At 31.3% G+C, this 26,074-nt stretch overlaps 1 protein-coding gene across 1 annotated transcript in view; it reads left to right on the top strand.

Moving 5' to 3' along the window:
* The window catches only part of LOC111000026 (Down syndrome cell adhesion molecule-like protein Dscam2), a 33,656-nt gene extending 7,987 nt beyond the window's left edge, over positions 1 to 25,669 (top strand). Inside the window, exons 3-32 of the mRNA XM_045632059.1 lie at positions 1,020 to 1,117; positions 2,117 to 2,208; positions 2,602 to 2,753; positions 3,186 to 3,276; positions 3,641 to 4,007; positions 4,392 to 4,527; positions 5,873 to 5,992; positions 6,781 to 6,957; positions 7,416 to 7,560; positions 8,568 to 8,716; positions 9,640 to 9,811; positions 10,645 to 10,781; positions 11,158 to 11,307; positions 12,828 to 12,918; positions 13,306 to 13,388; positions 14,166 to 14,300; positions 14,647 to 14,799; positions 15,350 to 15,476; positions 16,204 to 16,370; positions 16,906 to 17,085; positions 17,464 to 17,664; positions 18,118 to 18,318; positions 19,325 to 19,485; positions 19,783 to 19,960; positions 20,684 to 20,801; positions 22,324 to 22,502; positions 23,396 to 23,506; positions 24,067 to 24,144; positions 24,446 to 24,546; positions 24,867 to 25,669. Of these exons, the coding sequence (XP_045488015.1) occupies positions 1,020 to 1,117; positions 2,117 to 2,208; positions 2,602 to 2,753; positions 3,186 to 3,276; positions 3,641 to 4,007; positions 4,392 to 4,527; positions 5,873 to 5,992; positions 6,781 to 6,957; positions 7,416 to 7,560; positions 8,568 to 8,716; positions 9,640 to 9,811; positions 10,645 to 10,781; positions 11,158 to 11,307; positions 12,828 to 12,918; positions 13,306 to 13,388; positions 14,166 to 14,300; positions 14,647 to 14,799; positions 15,350 to 15,476; positions 16,204 to 16,370; positions 16,906 to 17,085; positions 17,464 to 17,664; positions 18,118 to 18,318; positions 19,325 to 19,485; positions 19,783 to 19,960; positions 20,684 to 20,801; positions 22,324 to 22,502; positions 23,396 to 23,506; positions 24,067 to 24,144; positions 24,446 to 24,474 (4,178 nt within the window). The 3' untranslated portion in view covers positions 24,475 to 24,546; positions 24,867 to 25,669. The remainder of the gene's footprint in view (positions 1 to 1,019; positions 1,118 to 2,116; positions 2,209 to 2,601; positions 2,754 to 3,185; positions 3,277 to 3,640; positions 4,008 to 4,391; positions 4,528 to 5,872; positions 5,993 to 6,780; positions 6,958 to 7,415; positions 7,561 to 8,567; positions 8,717 to 9,639; positions 9,812 to 10,644; positions 10,782 to 11,157; positions 11,308 to 12,827; positions 12,919 to 13,305; positions 13,389 to 14,165; positions 14,301 to 14,646; positions 14,800 to 15,349; positions 15,477 to 16,203; positions 16,371 to 16,905; positions 17,086 to 17,463; positions 17,665 to 18,117; positions 18,319 to 19,324; positions 19,486 to 19,782; positions 19,961 to 20,683; positions 20,802 to 22,323; positions 22,503 to 23,395; positions 23,507 to 24,066; positions 24,145 to 24,445; positions 24,547 to 24,866) is intronic.
* Positions 25,670 to 26,074: the final 405 nt, after the last annotated feature.

Here is a 26,074-nt window from a genome sequence, read left to right on the forward strand (position 1 = left end):
AGAACTAGGAATATATTTATTGAAGTTATACTTCTTTTCGCGCGATGGAGAAAAATGATGAGAGTGAATTTTTACGGTGCGCGCGCACACCAACACCTAAATTTGACATCGTAAAGTTAGGTCTTGGAGGCATGGAAATCGATAAATATGTTAAAGTTGTATATTATAGTATTTTTATATTTAGAACACGTGTTTCGTAACAGTACAATTAAACAGTGTGAATATACATAAATATTATTTTGGGGTTTTTAAATTAATTTTATATTCGACGGTGATAGTATTTACTTATAAATTATTTATTTAAATAAAATCATTTTGATTAATTTTAATTAACGATAATCACTACTGCATTTTAGTTATTTTTTTCATACGCCAATAAAGTATAACTTCTGACGTATACGTACACACTCTTTTTTTCTTTTAATTATTTACACAAATTTTATATTATATATTAAAAAAATCTACACAAGTAACTGATAAAAAAAACGGATGCAATCATGGATTTCATGTCGAAGTGTAGATAGAATTTCACACTCGCTCTATGACCCAGAATGTGTCATCAGTCATGGCCTCTGATAAACTTCCTCTTCCTGTCCTGTGCCACTGCTCACCAGTTGCTTCCTCCAACTGTAAGCAGTACGTCCTTCTTTATTCTGCCGTTTCATAAATTAAGCACAGTAATATAAGGTATATCGAAATACCACATTAAAATTAAATTATCATATATTAAGTCCTGATTGCGTATTTTTGCGATATGTTTATTGCGATTTGGTAAGAAAATAACCATAAGACAGATCTATCATACATAACTTTAGTCGATTCCGAAGAGGTTGAAATATTGTTTTTTATTTTTTATGATTTCATGATATTAAGTATAACTTCGAATTGGGTTTTGGAGATATACTTCGAAAGGTAGCTGGTTCAACATAGCGTTGGTCCGCAGCAGATAATGCATTAAAAACAGTACCTTGTAAAAAAGTGTATTATAAAAAAATATAATACAATTATTTGCTTCAAAGGTGTTATTGAAAGAATACGACGAAGGCGAAGCATGTCTGATGGCAGAGTGTTGATGACTCAGCACTTTACGGAAAGAACACTTACTCCAGGTGGTGATGTAAGTATAGTTTTACTAGAAGAATTAGTGTTGATGTTTTGGCTTAGTTATTAAGTTAACTTATAAACCCGTAATACAGCAAATTTATTTAATTAATAAAGTTTTTAAAACATTTTCAAGTATGAACAATGAAATCTTATATCTAGAGTAAAACAAATATCAATATAAACTTTCCCATCCGTTTAAAGGCAAACATAGTTTTATACTTAATATTAGTAACGGAATACTTAATAATTATTTATAGTTTACCAAAGCGAGTAATATCAATACGTATTTTTAAGTTACCTCTGCCAAACTGTGAGTAAGAGAGGTGGAAAGACTCAAAATAGTGAGGCCCCGTAAATAGATAGTCTAAACATAAAATTAATGTTTCAATTTCAAAGATATTACTAGAAGTTAATTACCCAATTTTGACAAGTATAATATATATATATATATATATATATATTTTGGGTAGTATATATAGTAGTAGTATATATATAGTAGCTAGTATATATATATATATATATATATATATATATACTAGCGGATCCGACAGACGTTGTCCTGTCTACACGTCTTTAATTTCAAAATTTCAATTTTTAATAAGCCATTTTGATGAAAATTATTATTCAAATGTTATGACAATATCTAACGATCCAGCACATGGTCACACACGATATAACACAATGATAACAAAACTTTTTAAAAATTTCGGGACAGACTAAAATTAAAATTCGAATATTATTTAAAATTTGACACTGCGATGGTAGCGCCGTCTGTCGGATCCAATGTAAAACATTCCAAAATCAACAACAACTAATAAATTGAAAATTAATTAAAAAAACATTGTCCAGCGGACAAAATTGTGAATCTAAACCATTCCCAGATCCCCTTGAACACACACAAAAAATTTCGTCTAAATCGGTCCGGTCGTTTAGGATGAGTTTAGTCACATACACACGCACACAAGAAATATATATATTAAGATTCCCCTATCTGTACGATTATTTTTTACAGATCAGCTTGCAATGTGCAGCTACAGCTGATAGACCTCCTCAATTTACTTGGCAAAGGGATGGAGTCGGTATATCTAGCAACACTGACTCCAGGCAAGTGCATAGCTAAATTTTATATACGTAATATTATAGCCGTAGTAATTTAATCCAAAACACATAAATATTCATTTATTTTACATATTTAAAAGATTTTGACATCTATAAACTACAAAAGCCTCGAAAAGTCTATATTAATTCATCTCGTATAAAATTTGTAAAAAGTATTATGAGTTAATAAATAACTATTTTGAATATACATACAGGAAAATTCCCAAACGTGGTCAAAAAAGGTGACGGAGAAACGACACCGAAATTAAAAAAAACAAAATAGTTGTACGAAACTTAATAGTTGACAATGCATTTTAAGACTGTTTTGTCAATAACTCAGCTGTAAATTAATCGGGCGTAAAGCGAAATAGGATATTAATTGATATTCGATTCATTTAGATATTCATTGGGTCAAATAATGCGATCTGATGGCACTGTGCTGGCTCAGCTCAATATATCAAGGATAAGAGTGGAAGATGGTGGATTATACTCTTGTTCAGCGAGAGAAGGTGATCATGTAGTTGTCCATGAGAACAGGCTGGATGTATATGGTAAGTTTATTTAATTCAAAACTTACTTTTAATTGTAACCGTTGCAAAAATTTTATAAAAAAAGTAAATATACTTTTCATATTAAAAGTAATGGTTTTAATTTGTTAGCAAAGTTTTTTTTGTGATAACTGTTCATTATCAGACTCTTTCATTTTGACCAAGTTTAAATAAAAATAGTACGTGGAGTCCCTCTGTGCGGAAAAAGGGAAACTTCGTAATGTGGAAATGAAAATAGAAAGGGATATTGATTTTAGTGAAATCATATTGTTTCTTTGAGACATTTATTAACATGCTTAGAATTCACAATTGATCGCATATGTGTAAATGAAATAATGAATATTATAAATTAAAATAGACCAACAACTATGTATTTCAGCTAATTATCGACTGCCGTGCATAATAAACACATACAGTATACAATTTTCTTTTTAGGACCACCTTATATTAGAGCATTACCGCCACTAAAAGTCCAAAGCGGGGAAACAGTCAATCTCAGATGTCCATTTTATGGATATCCTATCAGGTAGCGCTCATAATATTTATACAATAATAGACCTTCCTTTAAAGAATATTTACGCGAATAGCTTTGGTACTTTGGTTGAAGCAATTTGGTGAATGACCCAGTGATTTCATTTATATCTAGAAAACGATTGAGGATTTTAAAGGCAAAAGTACTATTTTTATTCGATCGATTTCGATTATGTACTAAGAAAATTAAATAAGATACATTTTATAAAACTCCTTTTATGACAATGAATCATGATCCTAAATCTTCAATAATATCTCTAATGAGTTAGTAATATGATATTTAGAAAATAATAATACTTTTACTTTAAGTATACAAAATAAAACCAGTCAGTTGTATTCAACAATCATTAATTTTACAGCAAAATTGATTGGGAATTTAAGGGCAAAACCATCAGCTCGGACAACCTCTTCCAAAGATATAAACGCAGTCAACACAAGCGAAAATATCGTAGCGTCTCCAACATCCACGGAGTACTCAGTATCCTAGAGATTAACAAGGACCACGAGGCGCAGTATACCTGTATTGTGACCAGTCCATCAGGAGAAATGGCCAGACGGACATTCGAAATACAGGTTATTGAAGCGCCAGTGTTGGAAGATCTTTTATTTGGGAACAACCTTCAAGAAGGTCAAATAGTAAATATTTACTGTAACGTAAGGAGCGGCGATTTGCCGATACATTTTGAGTGGCTAAAGGATGGAAAGCGGATACCGAGTGGTTTGAAGGTAAATTTCTTGTTTAGATCTAATTTTGAAATTCGATCACATATGACGGTTTTAAATTATCTTAAAAAACGTTTTAACCTATATATGTCGTAGCCAACTAGCTAAATTAGCCTTTCAATTAACAGACTAGCGTTTAAACTAAGCAGCATATACGAGACATTTATTACTACTTGGAGAGGGAGTTTCCTTTTAGATACTTCTCTTTTTCGTGATAGGAAAGTTCAGGTAGTAGACAACTATTGTTTTTATCAATTAAAGTGAATAATATTCGAATTAAGTCGATTTATTTGATAAAAACTTCAATCTCATATAAATTAGTGGTAGTAAAGCAGTAGTAGTAGTGTGACTCTACTAGTCTAGTAGTAAAGATAACTATTGTTCAAGGTCGTTGAGAGGAGTTCAGAGCTATTCAGCGCGCTTATAATAAAAAAAGTTTCTTTAGAACACTGTGGTACATACACCTGCGTCGCTACCAACCACGTCGCAACTGTTAATAAGACAACAGAGTTGTTTATAAAAGGTGAGATGTAAATAATTGTATCAAAAGTAGTATAAAATAGAACCTCTATATAATATTTGTAAGTAATGCAAAAAGTAATTGAACGACTAAGTCTAGTGGCAAAAACGGGTATGGAAAATCCTTCGTGGGAGCGTAATTTCCTTAATACAATAGACTGTGTTAAAGACCACCTAAGAAACAGAGAATATTTTGTGAAATACACTTGATCTGGCACGGAACAATATTTTAGTAATCATGGAATATTTACTTCTCATTATTGTATCTTATATTTCGTCATAACAAATTAATGAACAAATATGTCACAACTGAGACATGATGTAACTTTATATGCTCGGGAAATACGTCATATATTTTTGGATAATGAGGCAAAATATATATTTAACGTACTCGCGTAAAGCGGGTAACAATGTATGAACACAGATCTGACGTGCTGAGTAATTTAGAAAATAATATGAAACGTAGTGGTGTATTTTATAATTTTATGTAACATAATTTAGTCGAATCTAGTAGGGTTTTTTAAGAATAAAAACATAACGAAAATTATTCCTCTTTTTCTAAAGTCATTAGTATATTTTAATTGAGATCTTCACTAGTAGCAAAAGTGAAGAATGCATGATCTTAACGCCGCTAGGGTAATTTCTGAGCCCGGGTTAGTGCACGAATGGACTATTGAAATTGGAAAACATCTCGATGAATTCGGCTTGACTTAGACCAAAAAGTCGACGGCGTCTATCAGGTAAACGAAGCTAATACACCTAGGATCTGAGTCCCAAAATTAAAAACGTTGTAGCGCCACTGATTTCATATTTAAAAATAAATCTTAAATTAATCTCCCAGTCTTCCTTAAACATAGTAGTATCCAACCAGATATCAAAAAATAAGTTCTCAAGAAATTCATCTAATACATGAGAAACTAATATATTTCCCTCATGAAAAATTGAATTACTTTTCCTAAATAAGCCTTATCGAACTTTAGTCTTAAAATATGTAAATAAATGATTTAATATTGTATCATCGCGTGGATGGTTTGCACCTGTGCTGTACTTTGTTTATGATAATAAAAACCACAAGCTTCAACAATTTAACAAGATAAAACTTCTACTTAATAAGTTGTGCTGGTAAAAGTGTGTTAGGGTGTCTAGTTTTCTGAATAAATATTTTTATAATTATAAATAAATAAACGCGCTTTTCATTGCGACTTAAACACTATTTATTAAAATAGGTGTAGCCTTGGACGTGAATCATAAAATACTCACGGTTTGAAAGATAATTTTGCTGCGAATATTATTTTAACAAGTTCTTAAGTTTTTCCTATAGGCATTCTTATTTTAGTTGCTTTTTACAGTTGCCCCAAAATGGGCAGAAGAGCCAACAAACTCTTCTCTTTTATTAGGCAGAAGAGGTGTTGTCTCGTGTAGCGCTAGTGGGTATCCAAAACCTCAGGTGCATTGGATGAAAAAAGACGGTAAGAATAGTCCTTTTATTTCAAACGTACCTTTTTAAGACTTATTAATTAACATATTAGTGACTTGTAATTTTTGCATCAAAACAAAAAAAAAATATAAAAGACATATAGATATATTATAAATTGTACTTCCAAACGAAATACATTATAAACAATTGATTTAAGAAAATTTTGGTAAAACCATGTCAATGCCTCAACATGGTGTATCGTATATAAAATTTGGTATCAAAGAATCAAAGAGTCGTGGATTATAACTACAGATTTTATATCCCTATTTGAGTTACAGTAACCTCCCAAGTCGCATTCAAAACTCGCTCTTGATAGTTAGCAATGAAGTAAACATGTTAAGAATTTTTAAAATTTACCGTTCACTTGCCTAAAATTTATTTAAATCTGTTGGCTTACGCTGAATTCGATTTTATGCGAACATGTTTGGAAATTTTATACAATTAAGTTTACAAAGTTATCATATAAAGCATTTACACTTAAAAATAGACTCCCTGGTGATCAGCACTTGTTACTTTGTTTGTTTTTCCAGATCTCCTTGGCCCTCCACACACTTAACTTGCGAACTACCTATATGAATAAAGTTATTTTGATTTTGACTTAAACCATTTACCTCTAATTACCACATACTCTTTTCTTGTCATCAAATATCCTAAATTTATTGAGTTGATTAAAATTGTGACTAACCCCGTTCGTACCCAATTTACACCTTCATTTCTCTTTTCTAATTACATACAACTATTTGTGTAATAACTTGTATGTATATATAATGTATATTTTAGCGATTCTCGGTACCTGGCAACCCGTACTAGAACTTGCTGGAGGCGGAATTCTAAGCTTGACAAATGGGTCTTTGGTGATAGACGAGGTATCACTAGCAGACGAGGGACTATATTCTTGCAACGTTGAAAATGGCGTCGGTACGCCACTCAGCAAGACTGTCTGGATTACAGTAAATAGTCGGTATTACGTCGTTTTAATTTTGCAAATTAAGATTATTACTTAAAAAAATAGTTTATACATTAAATCTCTCAATCATAAATTTATATTTTGTTGCTAAAGTTATTATCCTATAGTTACATCATCAATCCGCGATAATAATCAAAAATATCGTCAAACTCTGAGATGCACTAAAAAAAATATTCTGACCGCTGACAACATAATATACAACTTTTCGACCTTAGGCCCTTAGGACCTTCAGTCCAGTCGGCCGCTAGATTGGTCAAATATGCTTAATTTAATTTGCGGATACAGCAGCATCCTTCGACCTAAACAATCTTGAGCATCTTTTAATATGCAAAGGCATAATATGCAAATCACAATGACATTTTTGCTAATAAATTATTAATATTATTAACTATGTTGGATACAGCACTGGCCAAAGCTAAATCATTTTTATTATTGAGTATATTTTTAGAGCCAGTCCACTTCTCCACATCATCAGCTAATATTACATCACGGCTGGGTCAATCAGTAGCTCTGGAGTGCCACGCTCTCGGAGACACACCGATTACTGTACAATGGATGAGGCAGGGACACGCCCTAGAAGTGCACTCTCATAGGCAAGTAGCGCAAGAGTGTCCCCAAACGTATTTACAGTTTTTACAATTTTGTTAACCTACATAGTAATAATGATAATTCATAAACAGAAAATTAAAAAAAGAGTTTGGTCTGTGTGGCAATGTACCTTTAATGCTGGCAATATTTCCTCATATCGCGATATAAAAGAGTAATTAAGAATAAATGTGCTAATATCACATAGATTCATTTAGAAGCTCAAACTCTTAATATCCATCTCTACTTCGGTCAGGACAATAATTATTGTCGAACGAATATATCGGAAACATTACGCTTTTCGCAAATCCTACTAATATTATAATTGCGACAGTTTGTAAGCTGTTGTGGATGTTTGTTACACACACGTAAAAATTAGGGAATGCATTTTAATTAAAATTTACAATAATATAGTTCATATATTAGAAAAACACATAGGCTACAATTTGTAATCCATTGTGTGGATTGTCCAAAATATCAAATAAGCAGAAAAATAACTTCCATCTGTGAGCTATTCTGGCGTGCGCTGCCAAAACCGAAAGAATAACACTTTTATTATGTATGATAGAAATGTTTATCTTAAATATTTCGACACTGAGCCCACGATAGTGTATATCTATATCTTATGTGAAAACCTTTAAAACCAAAATAGTGAACCATAACTACAATAAAAAATAATTTATTTCAAATGCGCATTTGGTAGTATAATATAAATTGTGTCCTAAATGAAAATAAATACTTTTATCGATTATTTGTTTTATTTATTTATTACAAAAATAAATACATTAAAAAATCCTTACAGACTATGCCAATACGATAATGTCGAGAATAATTTAATATTACGAGAATAATATAATATAATGTTTATGTAAAGTTGTTAAAATATGTCATTTATGTTATATCATTTCGACGAATATTATTTTAATCCCGCGCAGACAACGTCACTGGCACCAGCTCGTGTTACTAATAACTACAAAAACATACTATAAAAACTTTAATTTAAACATAATTTTAGATGGAAACTGTCAGAAATAAAAACCAACTCAGGGTTGAGAAGTACAATAAGTATACAGTACGCAGAAACAAATGATGCAGGATTGTACCAATGCCGAGCGGGCAATCCCTTTGGGAGCAGCATATACAATGTATATGTCACAATACTGGGTGAGTTATATGAGGAAATTTATATTTGATATAACAGAAGGCAGAGTGTTCGTTTGATATCGTCTCTCTTCGTGATATTAATTTACAAATAATTTACTTATTTAAGATTCATTTAAATAATATAATTTATCGCTTTTGCTATTTAAGACCACTTTTTTAAGACACAGGCTTTTGCTATTCATCACACAATACAAGGCGAATCCAATTATTCGAAATTCCTCGTTCTAAGACCGACGAATATATAATATATATAAATATTTACGAAACTCGGTTATGTATCGTATACCTACAGATTACAACATAAATTACCAGCAAATCGATATATTTAATGTGACTAAAAAAATTCTTAAAAATATTTAAAAAAACTCAGGTATCTTGTACTAATAATGACTTAGTTTGTTCCTTGATATTAAACATATATTTTAATCTACCAATCAATTAATCTAAGAACTGTGCTTTGTAAAACTGTGCTTTATGTTTCTGTTTCAATGTGTATTCCGTTTTGGCTCTTGTAAGTAATGTAATTGTTTGAATATTGTTTAGTGATTAGCTGTAGGATAACTTAAATAAAATTTCTTTTACGTTTTGGTGCTTTTATATATATGTATATATGTTTTTAATAATTTTCAAGGAATGTATTAACTATAACGTTAGAAAAGAGCACAACATAATGTTGCCAGAATAAATAGTACTAACGTCACCTTTAGGCAAAACTGTCAATGCAATACTCACTTCAGCTGATACAGTTATGACATAATATTATAATACTTCTTAAACCCGGGTATTAAAGTCTTGAAAAGAGGAAGACAAAACATTTTAATAGCTATAAACTGTTTTGTCCTTCTCTTTTGTAACTTTATAAATAAACCAGACAAATCGTTATGAAACTATATCATATAAATTTTAAAGCATACTGTTTTCAGAACCGCCCACACCACCAACTGAACTTCGTTTGGAGTCAGTTCAATCTCGGATAGTGGCCATATCATGGCGAACCAATGATCGTTTAAATGCCAAGCACTATACCGTACAGTATGCGCCTGCGCACCTCAGTGATGTTCGTTGGGAACTCGCTAGTACATTTAATGTCACAAGGTGTGTTAAGAGACAAATTATACATAAAATTTGGTCAATTTTATATAATAAATTTCTGTGTGTTTGATTTTGTTTAAGCTTTGGGCTAAATAAGAATAATAAATAAGTGACGCTACACCCTGTTTTTTAGGTCTGGGCCTCAGATGTCTGTATCTGTTTCATGATCATAATATGTCAATCTAATAAGAAAGTAAGTGATCAGCCTCCTGCGCATGACACACCCTGTGCACAGGAGTTCTTTTTGGGTGAAAGGCAATTCGGCTTGCTGACGATGTATTTCTTCACCGTCTGAGATTGTTAAATGAGTACACAAAAAGAAAATCTATTATGAGCGCACCTTGTACTCACTAGGCCAATATTACTGCACTGAAATATAGTTCATATAGCATTATATTATAAAAATAAAGAATTTCTAATTGATCTTTAAATAATGGTGAATATACGAACGTTAATCACTCATCAGTGAGTAAACATTTTGAGAAAATTGTGTAATACCTGTGTTTTAAACATATAGGTATTTTATAGGCCATTCTTCCATTGAGAAAGAGATACTCGTTCATAAAAACTATTCCTAGTCAAATTTGTAAAACCTAGGTACGTTATTTATTGCCAAACCTTTTGTTGTGCTAGATTTGCCAGGAAGAGATTGATTGTTAGCGATATGCTACACCTTTGCATCCTATTTGTGCTATTTGTTTCTATATGTATTAACGATTTTAATAAATATATAAATACGGATTTTATTCCACGAAAAAAAATAGTGATTTCATAGTGTACTTGTGATTTGTATTTGATATGTTATACCCGAGTTTAAACGTCAATCTTTCCTCTAGCAATAATGAAATACGTCAAATATTCGAGCTGCAAAATCTTCGTCCGGCGAATGGCTATGCAGTTAGAGTTGCAACTGTCAACCAAGTCGCTGTAAGCCGGTTCACTGAACCTTTGTATTTCACTACACAAGAGGAACGTAAGTTATATTAATATTTAAAAATAATGTGATTTACAATTAACATTACTAAAATTCAATTTAATATATTAAATGAATATGATTTACTCTATGATAGATTATTTTTTATTTATGTGTTATAAAATATTCCCCTTATTCATTAAAAACTAAATCAGTATTAAATTTGCACCTAACTACTATTTCATCTATCGAACCGTCCGAATAGTACCAGTCGTAATTGACACATTAAAGCTATTAATATAAAAACAGTTTCCATAGAAAACTCTTTTGTTATTTGTGTCAAAAGATGGTTAAAATAATGAGAAACAAAAAAAAAATTGGGTGGCATTTTATATAAAGATAATACAAAATGCAATAAAAAATAACTATTTTGTAGCTCCATCATCTCCACCACAACAAGTACGTGTATCGCAAACAGAAGAGCCAGGTCAGCTAAGAGTGTGGTGGTCACCACCAGACCCACTATCACATAATGGCCACATCACAGGATTCCACATAAAGGCTGTACCACAGAACGTTGGACCAAGTAAGATTTCATCACTTTTTTAATACATGCAGACGGTATACAATCTTTTACTAACATGACTGCCAATAATGGTGGAATAAAACAGTTAGTTAGTTAGTTCATTCATAAAGTTTCGATAACATAATAAAAACATATGTATGCTACAACTAAAAACCGTTTTGTATTGCCCATGCGCTTTTACTAACATGACTGCCAATAATGGTGGAATAAAACAGGTTAGGAGCTGATGGAATAACTCTGCAGCCAAGAAGTGTAATTGACGAATCACTTATATCGCAATAAAGTTGTTAACAAACAAAACAAACTTTAAAAAAGTATTAATACTAATGAATTTCAAACAACATTTAAATATTTTATATAAGGAGCACATGTGTCCTTTGATATAAACCTTTTAATTGACAGAAAATATTGATTCGAATTTATTGAGGGCACTTGTGTTCTTGGCATATATCGTTTAAAACCCGTGTTTTATGTAAATAAATAGCACTGATGATTCCATAAATCCGTAAACGTTATATCTTTAAGTTATTATCATACCATAGGCCTTCTTTAGTAATTTCTTTCAACACGACAAACCTTAGCTTAAGATTTTTCTGGAATAATGTTTGCTTATACGAGTAGGTAAAGATATTAACATGCAATATTTACAGTAGGTATTCGTAACTTTGATAGTAATTGTTTGCACTCTGTATTACAATACTTATTCGTTAAGTGAAGAAAGAACGAGCTCTTGTAAAGTGCCAACTGAAATCTTTAAGTTTGTTTAATTTAATTAAATGCAGAGAAAGGTAATAGTATTTTTTTTAGGTTCTTATCAATCAGAAGTACTAAAATAGTAGGAAAACACAAAGAAGCTTTCTTTCTAGTATAGTAAAAATAAGACCCCTCTAAAAAGTTCAGGCAACTTTTATCGCCATAAAAGTCATATAAATTTTACAACTTCGCCTTTTTCACTTATTTTCCTGTTTATGGTTTTTCCAATCGAGATGTTTTAGCGATATCACGTTTGTTTAAAGATTTTTAATATTACGCAATTACCTTATTTATTTAAAGAAAATTATTATTGTCATTTACAATACATAGGTCTTTCATAAAGTTTTAATTACATAATAAAACATATGTATACCACAAGTAGAAACCGTTTTGTAATGCCCATGCGCATTTAAAATTAAACAACTTCAATGAAAAGAAAAATATTTCATTACATAGTAAAAAGGATGTATAGTTAAAAAAGAGAAATAGCCTACTGCGGTTCGGTGTCGTGAGCAACTAAGTCTCTTCCATTTGACATATTCATTATTTTATGTACTTGACTTAATATATATATATATATAAAGGTTTCATGTAAGTTATCTTAAGAATGACGCGTTGGGCGCGGTCAATTTTCAGAGTTGACGGTACACCCCTTACTGAGATACATATTATCAACTGTTATAATGCAGTAAATATTTTGATTGTTATCTAAAGCATTTTTAATTCATAACTGATATGTAAAAGTATTGCCAACATTGTTATTTTAGTTTCAGAAGAATCAAACACGAGAATGCTAAAAGTGCCACACCAGTCTGGAAAGCAAGAGACAATGCTAAGTGGTCTTTTGAAAAATACAAGGTACGTGTGCTTATTTATTAACAATCTAACCTTTTGAAGTGACGTTCCTTTTTTTCTCTCTGCCCTTTTCGAAAATAAGGGACAAAACATTTCTTAACTAGAGGTTACTATGATTAAAACCGGTATTCATTATTTTGAAGCTCTAACACGGAGCATGCTTAATGATCTTAGAGGTGAAGAAGCGAGGTTTAAATTATTCGAAATTCAAATTACTTTAGTCATACATTTATTTTTATTTTTTATATAGAACTCTTTTTATTCTGTGTCTATAGTCTATGTTATTTCTATTAGCTACTAGATTATATGCTGTGAAGATGAATAATTGTTGCGTAGTCAAACCTTTTCTTTCTCATGATAACAGATTTTTAAATCCGCTTCTTGTTTTAGATATGCTGTAACAATATCAGCTTTTAATAGTGCTGGTTCAGGTCCATTTTCATCACCAGTTTTTCAGGAGACTCGGGAAGGAGGTAAAAATAGTTTTCTTTTACTAAAGAATTTTTAATTATATTAAATTTACGACCATATTTCATATAATAAACTCGTGTAATATATAAATAGTACATGATTTTTTCTTTAAAGTTATCGCTACAAAAATATAATTATTACAAATACTAGACGTGTATATGTATAAAACTGTGAAAATGTATATAACTTAAAAATGACTAAACAGATTTGGCTAAAAAATTGTGGGGAGGAAGGACCAGGAGACGGACAAAGGATTATTATCCCGTCTCCGTGGGACGTGATACTATCGTGGTATAACAAAACGCAACAAACAAAACAACTGAAAGTTTATCAGTCTAGCCGTTCATTTGTTCAAATGTTATAACAAAACGCAACCGGCACGAAATAACGCAACTGAAAGCTAATATATATATATATATATATGTGCTAATTTAAATAATAACAAAACGTAAAATAAGTTAATTCAAGTTTATATACGATTATTGTGCCGATATTATCATTAACAATGCCGCGTCTAAGACGATCGAATCTTTCCCGTTAAAGCCTTAATATATGTGAAGACCGATTTTGATGAATGTTGAAGTAGATTCTGGAATTATTCACATTATTTACAATTATATATTATCTTGTATTTAGAAAGGGTATATAGGATAGACATTCACGTTTGTCAGGTCTGATAGTTATCTATATTATAAACTAAATACTTTATATAAAACCCATTATGAAATTGAAAATATAGTAATTTTATAAATTAATTAAAACTTATATATATATATTAGCTCCCGAAAACGCTCCATCTTCAGTTGAATGTACAGCCGTTTCTTCAACATCATTGCGAGTCGGTTGGCAACCCTTGATAGCACCAAGACATGGAACTGAGATTTTGGGATATACCATTCTTTATGCCTCTGATGGTAAGTAATTGTTTTCCTGCTACTTACATCATCTTAGTAGTAAATCCCAATAGAAAAAACTAAAATGTTGATGCTTACTTCAGGGTGCTAACGTCGGGCTTTTGTGACTTTGTGCGAGAATTGTAGAAAAAAATACATTCATCATTTTTACCTAACGCGCCAAATGAAGTATAACTTTAAAACAAAGTGAACCATAAAAGTTACTTAACCATACAGTTTCTTCGTCGTCTCTTATGCACAATAAATACGAACTTCACGTACCTACCGAAGTTTTAGTATTGACATGACCCTGAAGACCTTTTAAAAAAAAATTGGTACCACATAGGATTTCAATTGTTTTTTTCAGAGAGTGATTGGCAGAATCAAACATCAATTCATACGGAACAGTATTTGCAAAACTTACTAAAATATGCAAATTATACAATTAAAGTCGCTGGCTATTCCAGTTACGGAGTAGGACCGTTCTCTTACCCAATCGTCTGCACTACTTTACAGGACGGTAATTAATAATATTTTATTAATATTAAAATAAAATTTAAAACAAACAATTTTAATTTAAAATACTCAGTCACATATAAGTGAAATTAAATTTTATAGAATCAGATCAACTAATGAATCACTATAATGATATGTTACTATGGTAACAATACAGTACAATAGCTGTTTGAGCGAAATAACAAATTGGTTCCAAGATTTTGAATCATTATTTATTATTGTAACATATATGTAATATATACATATATATCTGTAAATGTACACCTTTTTATACATGTATACAAAAAATACATAAATTGTTTTATTTAAATTTGTACGTATTATTTGATAATAAAATAAAAACCTGTCCTACCTTAAACAACAAGAATTAATAACCATTAATTATAATAACTATAAAATAACAATAATTCACACACGGAATAAAATTAAACATGATTAATTATTAGTGAAGTCAAGTACATTACATTTAAAATTAACTAATTATAATAGTCTATGTATTTCGTTGTCTAATATAATACAGTGATAAAATTAAATATATTATACATTGCTTATAGTTCCATCACCACCAGCAGATATTAAAGTTTTAGTTCTATCACCGACAACATTACTCATCAGTTGGAAGCCACCAGACAGGCCGAATGGAGAAATTATTTTCTATACAGTCTACGTCAAACCAGTGGGGTAAGCTTTGTTTTTTTTTTATTATTGAATAAGGGGAAAATGGGACGCCACTCTTTCTTTAAACAATTGGAGGTCATATCTCTCAGGAAAGGTCGTATCAACACTGAGATTGGATTTCACAGCTCGAAAATGAAAGTGGCATTGCGTTATCAGTGAATAAAGACCAATTTCGATTTCTAATTTGTATAGTATTAAAAATATATAAAAGTAGTCAGATTAAAAAAAAACTCAAGGGACACCCGGATGGAACGAGGTTCCTTTCTATGAGTAAGTGAAGGAATTGTATTAACTTTTTGTCTTAATTATTAACAAATATAATGTAATATAAACTTAATTAGTAGGCTTAATTTTAATTATTAATACAACTAATATTTATTTATACATCTATATTATATATATAATACTACTGTAGGTGTATATGTTACTGAACTCCTCGTAATCGGCTGGCGATTTAAAAGACTTCTTTTGTGTGCGGTTGGTTTGTGCCGGCAGATAGCGCTGCAGTCGATAAATAAGCTATTTATCTATACAGCAAATAAACAGCTGTTATATAAAAAATCTTTTGTGCACGTATGCGTAACACTACGTTTAGGATTGTTTCTAAACGTCTGTTTGGCTAGACATATTTTGATGAAATTTTTCTATGTTCAACTAGAGTCGAGAATGATTTACAATATAAGATTTTTTTGTGTACGTACTTTTTGCTTAGTCAAATATTTTGTCATAGAAGTGCGGGCGATGCAGTTATAACACAGCGTATAGAATCTATTCGCCATACGGCAGAGGTGAAGGATTTGAGCACTGGCCGGACTTATGAAGCGTGGGTGTGTGCGTCTACGCATGTTGGTGAAGGCCGAGCAAGCAAGAGACTGACTCAAACACCAACGCATAGAGGTAACATTATAAAACATTGTTAATAATATTTTTTTAGAAGCGGGAAATCGGTGGCTTGATTGACCTGATTTTAAGTTATACCTCCGCCTATGGTCACTCTTCATGATACGGGGCTCGCGAAGTTTAATAAGTTTGGAAATACTTCAATGGGTAGCTGATACAGTGCTGATGCAAAAACTGTCTTCAATAACGCTCAGTTGTGGACAGTATATGATTTTTAAATTATGATTAATTAGCACAATGCTACCATTTTATTCATATCTGACAAATATTCTGTCTTCGGCAAGTCTCTGGCCATCATCATCATCTCTACTCTAGCAGACCCAATAAGATTTTTTTTACTCTCTGGATCTCTGCTTGTTACGCGTCTAAAATCTCAGGATAGCAAACTAACAAAGTGTCGAAAGATGAATGAAATGAAAAGATGAAATTTAACTATTACATTCTTAGTATTGACATGTTTGTTTACTTAGTAAAAATTAAAATACTTTTAAATTTTTTAAGTAATCAAGTAAAATAAATGATTTTTCTCCAGTCGTAGCTGGAGTTTCATCTTTAGGCGGTTCAATATCTGTTGGTGCGGGATCATCTCTGCTTCTACGATGCGAGTGTGTGGGATCTCCTGCAGCTCGTACGGTGTGGTACCACAACCACAACATCATCACCCACCATCCCCGCTTTACACGGAACCACGACGATACACTTCTGATTAACAGTAATTTAACATTATTATTAAACTTTATAAGCATTTAACGAATATTTAATATAGGTCTTCATTTACCTGTCGGCGAGCATTCAATGGTGATTTTGGAATTGTGCGTCTGTTTTAATGATTATATAAAATATATTCTTGTGAATTTTCCTGAAATAAATGTACATTCACGATTATCAGTCTAATTGCAGCTAAAGTACTCTTTCGTGTTTGTCGTATTGTTTCCGCTGTGATGAAAGAAGTTGATGACTTTTTATGTTATAGTAATGCAATTACACTGATTTAATTTTTATTAATAAAAGAGTAGTCCCATGGAATTTATTTTTCGTTAAAAGTTTATTTTTTACTAATGTCCTCAATTACAAGTTATATTTTTTTCAGATATTGACGAATCTCTAAGCGGTAATTATACGTGTCTAGCTAAGAATCTGTATGGTTCTGATTCTGTGAAATATACAGTGATTGTCCAACCATTACCGGATTCGCCAATCCTTAGAGCAACGCCATATAAAGACTCCTTGGTAGTCGAATGGGAACAACCACATTACTCAATTACAAATAAATCATCTGCACAGAAAATAAGTACGTTTTTATCTTAACTAGAGAGAAAATATATCTATATTTTTTTTATATAATTAATTTTATTTCTTTGACAATCTATAATCTCCATGATTCATTCATGTCTTTAGTTATTTATTGTCTTTTGTATTATCTACTCAATCTTCCTCGGTGTTCGCTTCTCTTTCGACATAGGCCTCCTACAAATTTTCCTACTGTAGACATATCCTTCTTCATACTAGGCCTGCTACTTTTTTTCGTCTTGCTATCGGATCAATGATCTGAATGAGGAACTATCTCATAGTGTTTATAGCAATAATAAGTTTTGTTGTGTGCCTTGCGTTTGCTATCGTCATTGTCCGAAATATCTGGTATCGAACGTAATTTTTCCTTTAACTACGAAGTTTTACCGTTCCAAGGACAACTAATTATTTATATTGATTATAGTGTAAATCTTCATGTATGTCTCTTTTTTAGCCTACAGCCTAACTTGGAAAGAAGCAAACGGACCCTGGCAAGAGGCTTGGTCGACAAATGATCTACCAAATATATCTAACGTCCAAAAACATACCTTAACTGGACTTAAGTGTGGGACAAAATATTCGTTACGAATAACAGCGACGAACAGAGTGGGAACCTCACAACCTGCGTATCTAGATATTAGCACCTTGGGAACTGGTAAGTCCATTTAAAATATAGTTTTATGATTTGTTTTATCGCTAATCAAAAAATTATGCTAAAGTTACGTTTAATGCTTCGGTTTTTGTTCTCAAATCCAGGGAAAAACTGGCAAGAAACTCTTCGCCAATCTCTTTAATTGTCAATAATTTTATTTTAGAAGATACTTGTTAGTAGCTGCCAGATCGTGCTCTTGGTAGACCATATATTTTTTTCTAATTATATACATTTATGAATATAGATGAATCGTTGTTAAAAAGAAAACAACGGTCTTTGGTGTACGAGTATCGCCGTTGAAAATTTATTTTTATTAAAAGCACTCTAAACGTCATCTTATTACTAAGATGCCTCAATACTTAACGAATAATTTAATAAACTGCGATGTCTATATATATATATATATATAAACATTCGCAGGTTTGCAGTTTGTATTTGTCTCTGTTTTAATCATAAATATATCAAAAGCGGAACCAGGGGGCTGATTATGTACTCAATAGGCCGAAGACGCAACGCTGCGTTGATTGTGATACAATAATATCATATCTGGTATTAATGCGTATTTAACTATAAACTTAGTTCATTACAATGGAATAGAACTCGTTTCGTCTTTTGTTTTAAACTTTCACTCCCAATGACAGACTGCAAATTAGCTCTAGCCAACCGGGTTTTTTCTGCAAACAGCTAAGCCCCTACAATATTGGTAAAAAAATGAACAAATATAAATAAAGATTATGTATGTAATATTATTGTTTTATATTTTTATCTATTATAAATTCTTTTTAAAGTTAATTCGGTTGAGGGGTTGATTTTTGGGAAATACAGTTGTTATATATTTTTCTTTTACACTCAAAACCTAGATGACCAGGTAAGGGTCATGGGAATGCATGGTGGTGGGATGGTGATGGGATGCGCGTGGGACCTGTCGTATTGTAAATTTTGGGGAGAGGTATTAGTCCAGCAGTGGACTTCAATAGGCGGGAATTTAAATTCTTATTTTTCTATTTAGTCCCAATTCCACCAACATCAAACGAATGGTTATGGAGCAACAGTTCACACATGTACATCCAGTTGGCTGGCTGGGAGAGTGGTGGTTGCGATATGAGAGCTTGGGATGTGGAGTTTCGTCCCCTGGGATCAAGAATCTGGACCAGAGCCAGGAATACGTTGGTAAGAATATCTAATACATATTAGTGTTTAATACATACATCACCATCTTTTATATACTCGTATTAACTGACGCGGTAAAATTTGTACATTATTAATATCAATTATTTCAATTTCTTGTTGTAAAACACAGAACAGTTTAAATTAATAAAATTTCTTTGTAATGTTATTAAAAATACGAAAAATTATGACATTACTATATTTTACGACCTATACGTACATGTTTTAAAAAAAATTGTGATATTTATACATTTACTAGCGAATCCTTCAGATAAAATTGTCTTACCAAAACTATTTTAGACATATGCGGATACAAGTTGGAGTCTACCCCTGTACCAAGCACCGAACTATCGTTCAAGTTCGTTCGCTATATCGGATCTATCTCCCGGAACGTGGTACCAGGTCAGGATTACTGCCACTAATGAGGCTGGGAGTATTAGTAGCATTTATAATTTTGCTACTAAAAATTTGGATGGTAGTAAGTAATTTCTCATTGATAAGCTTTATAAATTACCTTAAGTCACAGGGATATTCTTGCAAATAATTAATTATGAAGTAACGTTAGTATTTATACGAAGTTATATTGGAACTAAGAAAATAAATGAAAAAAGGAGGGTTAATAAAGGTATACTTATGCGCTGAAGTATGCCCTAAAACTTAAATGGAAATAGGCAGGGCATGTAGCAAGACTCTCTGACAATCGATGGATCATAAGGGTGACCCGGTGGAGTGGCCCTATTCGGAAACGAAACAGGGGAAGACCGCCGAAGACATTGAAAAAACGAGCTGGATGTAACTCACCCAAAATCAAGATACTTGGAGAAGGCTTTCACCTGGGAAAGTGTTAAAATAACTGGGAAATAATTAAAAAAAAATTGTAAAAACTTAGTATAATTAACTTTTCTTACAAAATAATTATGTAATAAATAGTATTAAGTTTACTTTGTTCTTTGTAAGAAAGAAAATATAGCCTTTTTTACTTTATTTTTTTGATTTATATTGGAACTACTAAATTAATTTTGATTTTTAGTAATTGAAAGATATTAATTTAGTAGTTATTAGTAATTTACAAATATAAAATCCGTGACATTTATGGCAGTGCAGTATGTGTAGGCATTAGATGTTGAGAGAGCTTTTAATTAATTTATTTTAACAACAGCATTTAGTTGTTAAGACAATAAGGTTAACCTAATATTTTTAGGTGAAGTGGGTCCACCGTCTGACATATTTGACCTAAATATGCTTGTAATCGTATTTAGCTCAATTCTACTTCTCGTCTGCCTCATCTGTTGTGCTTATATTTTACTAAGGAGACAAAGGTAAGTAATTTTATTTACTTTGTTCTACAAGTAGACTTTGCGCATTCCCTTAACCACTGATGCAAATATTTCTGAAGTCTTCGTCTGGAATCACCCAAGTAGCCTATTTATTCAAATCCTTTTGGAAATTATACTGCTTTGAAAAGTGTTTTAATGTGATGTAGTCATTTAATTTTGACGCATTCGTCGGTAAATTTGAGAAGTATTTTAGTTTTAGCAGAAACCTAAGTTATGTAAGTATATAATGTTTAGTTAAGAAATAATAAAACACAAAATTAAATGTCAATTTTAATCTAATAATACTAATTCGCAAAGAATAATGAGTTTCCAACAATCTTGTTTATGAATTGATTAATTCAAATTTAACTACAAAGTTTTGTGAAAAACTAATTATGAACTCTCAATGTAGTCTCAAGAGACTCAAAAACCGTGGCCCACTTAAACTTCCAAGTTTAATAAGAGCGTCTTACTATTACAATAAACTTTCCAATTTTCCCAACTAGGATTTTGTTGAATAATATTTTAAAAGTTTAAACCGAATGAAGATTATGATTCTTCGAATTTCTCGTAAAATAAAGCAGAGAATTAGCCCTATAGGAAGTTTTATAATAGGCATAAAAGCTGAACAATAAAACAACAGTGACATTACTCCTGCTGTAAGGTTCAATTGCTGTCTGTTTCTATTTCCGTTATTGACAAGTGCCTGACACACGCCACCTTCACGACTGACGCCCTCAGCCCTGTGTATTGTCCTCGTATATGTCCTCGCAATGTTTTTTTCAAATAAACAAACAAATAAAATATCTTTATTCATATAGGTAAACAAGTACACTTACGAACGTCAAAAAATTTAAATTAATTGTAAATTTACATTTACTACCAGTTCGCAAGTCAAGGGCATAGAGCGGGCAAGACACTGTTCATAGCAATTTTTCACACAAACATACCGGAGTCGGATTTGATAAATCGCATCTAACTACTAAAGTAACACTGAGAAACATATATTAGTTATGTAACCTAATATTAGTTAAGTTACATATTATATGTAATTTATTTAATAATTAGAAGGTTAAACAACATTTAAACAATTATCGTACACTTGCTAATATGACCCCTCAGTTTTTACCACACTCATATTTTGTATTTTAACATTTCCATTTCCGATAATGTCCAATAACATAAATATTATTTAGATTTAATAACCCTTAGATAAGTTAGTTTTTATCAGCGTTGCCACCCCACTAGTCCTTATTTTATAAACTCACAATTTAAACCATTAAAGTCAGTTGTTACCCAGCTTTTTATTTAATTATAAGTAATCTAACAGCTTATAATACAGCTTATAACATATTATAATACAAAACACTAAGACAATACAGAAAGCCAGAACAACAAGTGTTGTATGTTCAAATACAACACTTTTTTCAAACATATCCAAACCGTCACCAAACTTAATTCAGTTAAAAACATTGTTTACGCTTCAATTTGATTTAAATGGATTAATAAAGATGAAAATTTTTAGATCTGGAAATTTTACACAATACAGAGATTCTCTAACGACAGATAATAAATCCGAGAACGGTAATCTCACTACAAATGCGTCGCACAATAACCTTACGAGCGTTGTGAAAGAAAATGCAATAAATGCACAAAATAGGATTTATAGCACACCAATACCAGTGAGGAATAATGGCAAACACGGTAAGTTTTAAAAATCTAAAATTAAGGATTAATGTGGACAATGAACTTTATATATATATATATCTTATCTATAATTATTTATTATATATATTACTCTTACATACTATGCCAATACAATACTGTCTAAAATTAAATAAAAGTAACAAAGTGTATAATTTTAAACACATTAACACAATATTGCTACTGTGAATTTACTCTGCGAACTTATAATATGTCGATAGTATCGGAGACATCTATGCAACACACTGGTTTATAAGTTTATAATCTTCTATACTAAACTATTCGGGGTATTATGATAATCAGAATTACGCAATTATCTTTTACTAAATGATTTTACATTTATTGACGTGCTGACATTTCAAATCAAATCAAAATTTATTTATTCAATTTAGATGCGACTTACGGCATGCTTATGAATGTCAAAAACGTTTACAAAATTCGCGAAAGAGCAAAACTACGCCATCCATTGCAGATCTTCGCTTTGCACTGAATCTCCTTTTAAAGAAGTCCAGTATTCATTATTCCCTGATTAAAAGAAGCAGCTTTTGGCGTATTTGGTAGTAAAATACGGAAACACTAAATATCGCGTTAGCTTTTGTATAGTATTGTATAAAATATACAGTATTATGCCAAAAAACTACCACTTGTGAATCATTATTTCCAAAGAAGCCTCTTTACATTATTTAACCAGTTTTATCTGCCCTATTAATTTAACCTACTTGCAATACATTTATCTTTTTTTAGTTTTTCTCAACAAGGACGCCCGTTGCATCACTTGTAATTTTATGTATTGTGTTACATGTTTTTTTATGTGTATTATAATGAAGTGATAAATGAATAAGAGTATTTTAATGGCGTACAGCTTTAGAAGTAATTTTGTATTATATCTACAGAGCTATATGAAATTAGCCCATACGCACAATTTGCGGTTGGCTTCAGAACGTTTGGGCACGTTGATAACCAGGATCCTCCTTTGGGCCATAAACACAAATATTGTGATACAGGTATACCAATATGACTAAACAATTCCTAGATTAATTAAGTGTGGCACTGTCTCTTTTTGAAGTTATACTTCTTTTGGCGCAATGGAGAAAAATGATGCGAGTGAATTTTTACGATGCGCGCGCACACTAACACCTAAATTCGACATCGTAAAGTTAGGTCTAGGTGGCATGGAAATCGATCGTTCAAGTATATTCTAGAATTTTTATATTTAGAACACGTGTTTGCAACAGTACAATAAAAAAGTGTGAATAAATACATTTTATTTTGGTATTTTTATATCAATTTCATATACGACGGTGATAGTATTTTCTTATAATTATATTATAATTTATATTACTTATATTTATAATTTATTTAAATAAAATCTTTTTGATTAATTTTAAAATTTATCGTTAATCACTACTGCATTTTAGTTATTTTTTTCCATACGCCAAAGAAGATTATCTTTTCTTTGATATACTCACGAATGCTTAAGTATAACATAACGTCATAGAATTTGGAAAAATGTTTGTTTAGTTCAAGATTGATGGAAAATACTTAAAGTTTTGTTTATTTTTAGAAACAAGTTTCCAAATGTGTTCTGAATGTGAAGATAGCGACACAATATCAAAATACAGCGGAAGTAAATGCTCACGTGGTAAGATGTTTGTTTGTATGTTGTATGTTGTTTAAGACACAAAATTGTGTAAATTGTCTATCAAGCCCATACAATAATTATGGCAAGTGAATAGTTTAAACCAAGGTAATGTTAATTAACAGTCTTGTTTGTTTATAATGATACTACGTTCGTGTTTCCGAGTCTGACGCGGTACAGTAAATGATTGGTTTTTGTTTAAAATCAGATATTTACATATTTTTACAAATTTTCTTAAGAAGGATGTATGCATCATTATTAATAAAAGTAATTTAAATGTACACAACTAAAACCTTTTCCTCAGAAACCTGTAGAACCCCGCATCACAGGTAGCTACGCGAAAAAATGCTACTTAAAATGAAAGGGTAGAATTGTTAAGGACCACCGGTAGAACGGAAAATTGAGGTACAGTTTATTTAAATTTTATTTGTCAAAATTATCTAAATCATTCTACAAAGGCAACTACTACTACACTATTGTCTGAATATCAGTAGCTTTAGGATATTATATTCAAAATAGTGTCTTAGAAGTTCGGAAATGCACTTGCGAGCTTTCTGGTGTCTGTTCCATAGGCGGCGGTAACACTGAACATCAGCTACCATCTTTCCGTTTGAATCCTGTTCTATAAAAATTATGTCTAAGCATGTCCTCGGTACATTCTACCAGATTCTATATATGTTATATTAATGTTAAGTATTTATAATAATACTAATATTTTGTTTAAGGTAAATCCAAATGAAGCCAATAAAATATCACTGCAAATATTATGGTTGTGTTACAATATTTATAGGTTAACAGTTAAACTCATGGTCTCAATATAAAATAAGGTTGTATAGAACTTTACATTACCCCTTACTTATAAGCACTTAATCTCTTATTTAAAAACTGTTTCACTGTGTAAATAGGAATCACATTCTGGAAGAACATTTCTTTCAATTACGTATTAGAGTCGTAAAAACAGCTTGGCTTGTTTTAAGATTTACGTAGCACCAATGCATTGGGAATTATACTTGCCCGAATCGTTGATCGTGTTATATCGAATAATTTCTATAATTTACATCTCAACATAAATTACAAATATCTGAATTAGAATACGCAACAGCAAGACTCAAATATAGTACTTACTATTTTATGACATAACCGTATAAAAAACAGTGTCACTATTACAATGCTAGATTGTTCCAGTAACAAGCTATATTGATTGCCAAATTATTAAATAAATATCCAGCCTTAGCAAGCCGGGAAATGCTGTTATAAGTAAGGGGTCATTTTATTTTACTGTGCAATCAGTGTAACGGCCCGTTCACACTTGGAAGTCCGTTTTACTGGTACGTTTTAAACGGATACGTCATAAATTTATACTTTGTCACACATAGGCACCGTATAATGTTCAACGGATCCGTCATTTCTGGATGCCATGTGTAAACAGAAAACCGCCTCTATTCTACAAGGATGTATCTATCCATTAAAAATCTACGTATATTTTTACTGTTCCGTCGTCCAGTAATCGATGCAAAACGGAATGTATTTTTTTACGAAACGATATTATTTACTGAATACAGTATACTGTGCCATGTACGAAGTCGCTCATAAAACTACATACGCCATCGACGAAGAAAAACGTACACGATAAAACGAAGACATGTGTGAACCGGCCGTAAGTTAAATATATTTTACACATACGTTAATTGTTTCTTGCTTAACTGCTATCTTTACTGTGAATATGTGACATTAATTAACGTAAACTTTGAGTGTGTCAAGTGTTAACTTACGTTAACGCGCGAATACAAATAATTGACGTAAACATTTTAAACGTCAGTTTATAAACTCGTAGTAGAAATTTTTGCCTTTTGTAATCACTGACCCGAAGACAAAATATTCAATAGTTGACGAATTCAATATTTCAAATTTGGAACTTATTGTATAAAGTAGT

The sequence above is a fragment of the Pieris rapae genome, chromosome 18 (assembly GCF_905147795.1).
Source record: "Pieris rapae chromosome 18, ilPieRapa1.1, whole genome shotgun sequence".
NCBI classification, from domain to species: Eukaryota; Metazoa; Arthropoda; class Insecta; order Lepidoptera; family Pieridae; genus Pieris; species Pieris rapae.